Genomic DNA, 8,161 nt, shown 5'->3' with positions numbered 1-8,161 from the left:
GAGAAGAAAGGGATTGGTGATGTGCGTAGGGGGCCTAAAAGACTGTAAGAGCTTACTTTTTGGACAACAGATGTGGGGTTAAGTTAGTTCTACCTATATTAAGTGGTTAGGATGGGTCCAAAAGCCCTTCCAAACTATACATACATATATATATATATAAATAATATATTCTTATTAGTTTACTCAAACTCCCATTCTTACCTTTGAGTATAAATAATCTGTGTGAGAGTGGCAAAAGAACAAAGAGAGCCCATCCATGCCTGGAAAGCCAATGTATTACTTTGAAGAATAGCGATGGATGGGAGTGGAGATAAAGGAGCCTTTCGAGCAAAGCAAACGTTTGGATTAAGATTAACATATATGAAATTGAACATTACGTTGCATGTTAAATCTAATGTATGTCATCCGATCGTTTTCTGATTCAAAACTTTGCCTCCAAGTCATGTTACTATTAGATCAAATAAATCATCCCATTCTTTAGATTATTAGCGATGTAAAAGTATTCTTTCTTTCACCACTCATTGCCTCTCAAACTTCACCTCCTAGAAGTTGTCCGAGAATACTTGCTACTGGATGTTTGATGTCACAAGGTCGAAAGATGAACCCAAGAGAGAGATCTGTCTTCGTGCTCAATTATTCCTGGGAAACCAGTGGAAGGCACTCTAAACGATGAACCATCCGCCTCTCGATTTCTTGGACCTAAAAGGAGATACATGATAATATATTTCTGTCTGCCGACAGCTGCTGCCCTGTCATTATATGTCGAGATAACAGAGAGGATGAAAAGGACTCGTGTACTTTCTGTGCTATCGTCCTTTTTCTTAAATGCTTCTTACTCAAACTTGTTCTGCTTTTCCTCTCTCTCTCTCTCTCTCTCTCTCTCTCTCTCGGTAGAAGGAAGAATAAATGAGCAGTACTCCAAATAATTGGAGGTTAATGTGACAGCTACGGGGGTTCGACAGCATATTGATAATTTCGATTTTTTAAAATTAAAAATCAGAATCGAATTGGCAAGTGCCAATTTTGAAATTAAAATTTAAAATATATATATAAAAAAATTATTTTTAAAATTATGGAATTCAGTTTAAAACGGACGAATCATCAAACTAAGTCGATTTCGGTCCGATTCGATTCGAATCGTTATCAGACCTATGACACCCAGCTTAGTCTGAAGAAAAAAAAAGGAAGAAGATGAATCTGAACTCACACACTTGTTTGGTTGCTTCTCCTCCTGTTGCAGAATATACAACTAGATCTCATCACCCTTGCTTATAGTGGCAAAGTAAGCGTTAGGACGACAGAGGTGAGCTTGATTCCTTTACTGTGGTGGGCGTGTCATGGATTCCCAAGCTCTTTCTTTTCTTTTCTTGCATGCTACAGCCACCAAGGAACCATGTCATGATTGCTGTTCGTTCTCATGCCACATACATGTTCTACTTGGACACTCTTCTCATGCTACATACACTTTCTGTTTGGACACGCTCTATGAAGATAACGTTGCTATAAATTAACATCAAAAGTTCTTAGTTTGGTGGGATATCCATATCTCCACAACGATATTGGATGGTAGAATATAATAATTAATGAGGGATAATATTCCATATCAGTCAGAATGTTGACGTATGATTCTCATGTTCCTTCCTAAGATTCTATATTTCAGTCTGAAAGATAGATATCGACGTCTCTACATTGACGATTCATCTAAGAAATACCAAATATCTATGCATCTTGAAATAAAGAGTAAGTCAAGAGTTAGGTGTTTCATTTAAGAAAAAGTATCTAGAAAGTTTTATCCATCAAACATTTAGTAGATGATCCAAATATTAACCCATCGATAATTTATTGGAGTTTAGTTTATAGTAGCAATAACCTCCATATGATGTGCCTAAATAGCATATGGATGATGTATGTAATTAATTTGTGAGAGGACCCAAGATGGAAGTATTTTACTATTTTTTTATTATTATTTACTCTTTTTTTTTTTTTCTCCTCTTTTGTTATTGGATCCCATCTCTTCCAAAACATATTGTGGCCCGCTATTATTAGAGCGTCTCGCACTCTATTTATACCTCCAATCCTCTCCGATCGCCTTCACGCTCGACTAATGTCACTTATGGGCGAACCTCGTAGCTCCTCTTACATCCTCCTCCACCTCGCCATTGTCGTCGCCGCCGCCCTCGTACGGGCCGGAGGTGCCGCTACCAATGCAGCGTTCGCCTGCGGGGCGGGGAGCCCTGCGGCGGGGCTGCCGTTCTGCCAGCGGGGTCAGCCGATCCGGGCCAGGGCGCGGGACCTGGTCGGCCAGTTGACGGTGGCGGAGAAGGTGGCGCTGCTGGTGAACACCGCGGCGGGGGTGCCGCGGCTGGGCATCCCCGGGTACCAGTGGTGGTCGGAGGCGCTGCACGGGGTGTCCAACGCCGGGCCCGGCGTCCGCTTCGGCGGCGCCTTCCCTGGCGCCACCAGCTTTCCCCAGGTCATCTCCTCCGCCGCCTCCTTCAATGCCACTCTCTGGGAGCTCATGGGTCAGGTCCGTACTCCCTCCCCCTCCCCTCGTTCTTCTACTTCCATACTCTCTCACCTGGCCGGTAACGGCACCGACACCCGTGCAATGGCAACAATGCCATTAACCACCGACTTGTCATTCCAACCTTTTCTTCTTTCTCTTTGCCTTGGTAAAGCCAGTGAACATTGTCTTTACCCCAAAGGCTTTTCTCAAGAATATTGTAGCTTAACATGCAAGTCTATGTCACTCCATAGTTTCCTTTATGAATAGGAGGAACACCCGAGTTAAACTTGAGAAGCTGAGCTGCCAACTTACGCTGTCAGCTTCCTCTTCCTCTATTTGTCCAAAGCTCAATTATTGTTTGTGGAATCTGGCCATCCAAGTTACCCCCGTGGACGAAGACAATAATAGGATGAAAGCTGGAGGAAGCATCGGTTCATGGGCAGGCCTATATGTGTTTCCTACTGCAAACTTGATATGTCACAGATACAGATCGGACGTGGTGATGTGATGCATTCAAGTCGCAGCTATCTTCCAATTCTTCCTCACAAACCACTGTCCCATTGTAGGGTTGGCCACTGAGGAGAAGGCCATGTGAGTTGGGTGTTGTAAAGACATGATTGGAGAGGGATGAGCGTTAGGTGGAGCTCCAGTTTTCCTTCCTGACTTTTGCGGTGGATTTAGTAACCACCACAGCAAATTTAACTCACGCTTCAACTCTCGATCCAAGTCCATTAACTGCCTTTTAACTGTCCCTATCCTTTGTTGTCGGTGGCTGATGTGTTGCTCTCCATTCTCCTCTTCACTCTCTTTGGTCGCTGTATACGTTGCCCACAGCAATCTAATGTGATGACTGCTACTACTACTACTAATCTGAGGCAGGTTGTGTCGGACGAGGCTCGGGCCATGTACAACGGAGGCCAAGCCGGGCTGACGTTTTGGAGCCCCAACGTGAACATATACAGGGACCCACGGTGGGGCCGCGGCCAGGAGACCCCCGGCGAAGACCCCGCCGTGTCCGCCCGCTACGCTGCCGCCTACGTCCGCGGCCTCCAACAAGCAAACGGCGGCGGCAGCCATGCCCGCCTCAAGGTCGCCGCCTGCTGCAAGCACTACACCGCCTACGACCTCGACAACTGGAAGGGGGTCGACCGCTTCCACTTCAATGCCAAGGCACGCTCTTGTTGCTAATATTGCTGTTGCTGTGTCGTACCTTCCTCCACTGCTTTCTTCTTCATCTGACCGACCGTGTGGGTTTGACAGGTGAGCAAGCAAGACTTGGAGGACACGTACGATGTTCCCTTCAAGGCTTGTGTGGTGGAAGGGAAGGTGGCGAGTGTGATGTGCTCCTACAACCAAGTCAACGGAGTCCCCAGTTGTGCTGATTCGAACCTTCTTCGCCACACGGTTCGTGGCCAATGGAGGCTCAATGGGTCAGTCAGCATCATCATCATCATCATCATCATCATCTATCATCATCAGCAGCAGCAGCAGCAGCAGAAGCAAATCAAATCAACTGCCTGTTACATAGAAAGCTAATGGGAACACTCTTCTTCATCTGGTTGTATAGGTACATCGTCTCCGACTGTGACTCCGTTGGTGTCTTCTATAGCGCACAGCATTACACCTCCACCCCTGAGGATGCAGTTGCATATGCACTCAAAGCAGGTAGATATGCTACTAGAGTTAGATTAGCCCATTTTATTGTCAGCTATGTTATGTTAATTACCTGATGTTCTTATGTTTCAGGATTGGATCTGGATTGTGGGCAATTCTTGGCACAGCATACTGAAAGTGCCTTGAAGCAAGGCAAGGTAAGTGAAGCCGACGTCGACGCCGCGTTGACCCACACGGTCGCCGTGCAGATGCGGCTGGGGATGTTCGACGGCGAGCCGTCGCAGCAGCCGTTCGGCAACCTCGGTCCACAACACGTGTGCACCCAGGCCCATCGGAACCTCGCCCTCGAGGCAGCCCGGCAAGCCATGGTGTTGCTCAAGAACGATGCCGGCACCTTGCCGCTGTCGCCGTCTCACCTTCGAACCGTTGCCGTCGTCGGTCCCAACTCGGATGCCACGGTCACCATGATCGGAAACTATGCCGGTGTTCCTTGTGCCTACACGAGCCCTCTTCAAGGGATCGGTGGGTACGTGGACACCGTACACCAGGTCGGCTGCAATAACGTGGCTTGCAGCGGAGAGCAGCCCATCGGAGCAGCAGTGGAAGCCGCCCGCCGGGCGGACGCCGCAATTGTGGTGGTGGGTCTGGATCAATCCATCGAGTCCGAGGGGCGGGACAGGGTGGGGCTCCTCCTCCCTGGCCGGCAACAGGAGCTGGTGTCGGAGGTGGCGAAAGCCTGCCGGGGGCCGACGGTGCTGGTGCTCATGTGCGGCGGGCCGGTCGACGTGTCGTTCGCCAAGGACGACCCAAACATCGCAGTCATTCTATGGGCGGGGTACCCTGGCCAAGCCGGCGGAACGGCCATCGCCGAAGTGATTTTTGGCGCACACAATCCAGGTACTAACCACCAACACTACACTTAAATATTCCATCTTTATGTGCTAATCTCTTATTTTCGGCGTGTAATTTTTTGTGGCACTGTTTTACTAGGTGGTAAATTGCCGGTGACGTGGTACCCCCAGGAGTACGTGGAGAAAGTGACGATGACCAACATGGCCATGCGAGCCGACCCGTCGACAGGCTACCCGGGCAGGACGTATCGGTTCTACGATGGACCGGTCGTGTACTCCTTCGGCCACGGCCTGAGCTACACCAAATTCACCCACGCCCTGGCCGACACACCGGCCCAAGTCTCGGTCCAGCTTGATGGGCTACGAGCGGAACCATTATTCAACGCGAGCGAGCCAGGCCGAACGGTCCCGGTCACCCACGCACGGTGCGACGGCCTCTCCGTCCCCGTTCACGTAGACGTGACGAACGCTGGCGATCGCGACGGGTCCCACACGGTGCTCGTGTACTGGAGGCCGCCGGCCGCGGACGGTGCCCCCAGTAAGCAACTGGTGGCCTTCGAGAAGGTACACCTCGCCGCCGGGGAGCAGGTGAGGGTCCTCCTGGGCGTGGACGTGTGCAGGGATCTCACCGTGGCTGACGGTGACGGCATCCGGCGGATTCCACTGGGCGAGCACAGCCTCCATGTAGGCGATCTGACGCACACCATCTCGTTGCAGGCCGAATCTCTGAGTCGATAGGAGCTGCAATAAAAAAGTAAGAATAAGACGTAGGATTGCTTCGTCAACAAAGCTCGTATAGACAGTAGTAGCGCCCTTTGAATTTGTGGGATCTCTGTACTGACCAATGCTCTCAAAGATGGAGGGCAAAGATCAGATGACGGATGTTCTGATTATTCATGCGGATTGAAGAATAAGAGTTCGCACAAGATAACGTGCTAGTGGTGTTCGACGAAAGGTTTCTTGTTGTAAGTCGATTAATCTCAATAAATATATGTTTACCAGAAGAGTTCGGACCGAAAAATCCTCTTCTTCCGCTGCTTCTGATTGATTGTAACTCGTTTGCCGCCTGGTTTTGTCCACAAGATAGGCAGTGGGGCAATCGCAAGCTCCACCAATTGAACGAAGAACTTCGTCTTCTCCAGTTTGAGTTCTTCCTCAGCCGCATTCTGAGCCTACAAGATTCCGCCCTGGCGCCTTCTGCACGCTATTCCCCTTCATCAACCTCCTCACTTCCTCCGCAGCCTCCCATCGTCCCATCTCCGCATAAAGATTGACCAACAGCACGTAGTTCCCCGAATTCCATGGCTCAAGCTCAATAAGCTCCTTCGCGGCCACCTCTGCAACGCGAACCTCCAGGTGGTTTCTGCACGCACTAAAGCAACGCGCCCTAAATGGCGGCGTTCGGCCTCATAGACATACTCCTGATCAAGTCATGAGCCTCTTCGACATGGCCGCACCTCCCCAAGAGGTCCACCATGCTGCCGTAATGCTCGTGCCACGGCTGGATTCCACGCTCAGCAAGCATCGAGCGGAACAACTCTCGACCCTTGTCTACCCAGCCACCATGAGTGCAGCAGCCGAGAGCTCCCATGAACGTTCCGGCGTTGGGCTTCTCGACTCTCCTCATCACTTCATCGAACAAATCAAGGCCGATTGACCGAACTCTTCCTGGGCATCTGGTCGAAAACCGATTTAGCGCTGGCTAAATCCCCGCATTTGCAGTACATGTCGATGATTGAGTTCCCGACGTGGACGGCGTCCTTCAACAATCCTTTTCTTTCGGCATAGCGATGTATTTTACTCCCGACATCGCAGTTACCCGACCGAGCGCAGACCGGCAACACTGCGGCCAATGTGGCGTCGTCGGGTTCAAACCCGGAGTAGTCCCACATCTCCTGGAAAAACTGCAATGCGTCGGCGTCTCTGCCACGACGGGCGAAGCCGGCAATCATGGAATTCCAAGTGACCACGCTCCTCTCGCTCATCCATCTAAAGAGGCCAATCGCGCTTTCCACGTCGCCTCTTCGGCAGAAGCCATTGAACATTAGATTCCACGCGATAATATCTCTGCGTGGCATTTCGTCGAAAAACTTTTGGGCGTCGAACCTGTGACCAGAGGCAGCGTCAAGTTCAATGACCCCGACAGCGACGGGAGGGTGAGAAGCGAATCCCGAGGACAGGGTGAGGGCGTGTAGAATGCAGGAGGCGGAGCACGCGCCGCTTCGCCGCACGGGTCTCTCTACGGGTCATCACTTGCGGTTAAGCAAGCAGCTCATTCCTCTTTCAACCTGCGTCACAGCTATTTGGAACGTGTTGCTGGCAAAGACGTGATAGTTTATATTTTAAATTTTAAATTTATTTTTTTTATTTATCTTTAAAATATTATTTTACTTTATATAAATAAAAAAAATCTTTTCTTTAATAAATTCCTATCCACCATTGCCTCGTCTTTTCCGATCAAGACAAACGATCTCTCAAAAAGACATATCTCAAAAATATTTTCTTTCTCACTATAAACGGATAAGAGACGAGAGTGCAACATACAAAGATGAGTGAAGGGAGGTCGTTAAGGCCTCCTTCGCCTTATCATCCCTATCATTTTCATGGTTAACATCGACGATTGTTTTCATTGTTAACCTCGACGAAGGCCCAACAACAAAGGTCTGGATGTATCAATGACAATGACATTGATTCATTGCTGGGTGATACCGATGTTATTAATAAAAGATAGGATCTTACTAATGGCAATAGAAGAAATGAGGGAGGAAAGATGAAAATGATGATAGAGAAGAGGTGGAAGAAACAAAAGAGAAGAGGCAAGGACCTCATAGTAAGTAACGTGGAGGCAAAAAGCAATGTATCTTTTCCAAAGATACGGTATTAAAAATTTATGAAAATAAAAGGTTGTTTTTAGAATTTACTCATATATAATATATATAAAGCAAAAATATTTAATATTTTTGAACTAAAAAAAATATATTTTTGAACCATACTAACCTACGCATAGCATATTTCTAAAAACAATAATTTTCAACAATACCAACCGATGCCACTCAAAAAGGACGAGTGAAATTGCTTATTATATTGAATTTCATAAACACTAGCCATCAGACATGACCTAAATTCAAAGAAAATATCTTCTACAAGAGAAAGGTGTAGAATTTCTTTAAGGTGCTAAAGGTCTAACCAT

General features: G+C 48.2%; 1 protein-coding gene and 1 pseudogene across 1 annotated transcript; one reads left to right on the top strand and one right to left on the bottom strand.

Moving 5' to 3' along the window:
- Window positions 1-2,088: 2,088 nt before the first annotated feature.
- LOC135626353 (probable beta-D-xylosidase 2) lies at window positions 2,089-5,975 on the top strand. The gene is made up of 6 exons (XM_065131582.1): window positions 2,089-2,527; window positions 3,386-3,676; window positions 3,767-3,936; window positions 4,074-4,171; window positions 4,253-5,017; window positions 5,111-5,975. The coding sequence occupies exons 1-6, from the start codon at window positions 2,105-2,107 to the stop codon at window positions 5,707-5,709; spliced, it is 2,346 nt and encodes a 781-aa protein (XP_064987654.1). The 5' UTR covers window positions 2,089-2,104; the 3' UTR covers window positions 5,710-5,975.
- On the bottom strand, window positions 5,829-7,214 carry LOC135626354 (pentatricopeptide repeat-containing protein At1g09190-like; annotated as a pseudogene).
- Window positions 7,215-8,161: the final 947 nt, after the last annotated feature.

The sequence above is a fragment of the Musa acuminata genome, chromosome BXJ2-11, assembly GCF_036884655.1.
Source record: "Musa acuminata AAA Group cultivar baxijiao chromosome BXJ2-11, Cavendish_Baxijiao_AAA, whole genome shotgun sequence".
In the NCBI taxonomy this organism is placed as follows: domain Eukaryota; kingdom Viridiplantae; phylum Streptophyta; class Magnoliopsida; order Zingiberales; family Musaceae; genus Musa; species Musa acuminata.
The sequence above is the reverse complement of the archived record's forward strand: the minus strand, read 5'-3'. Positions and strand labels throughout refer to the sequence as shown.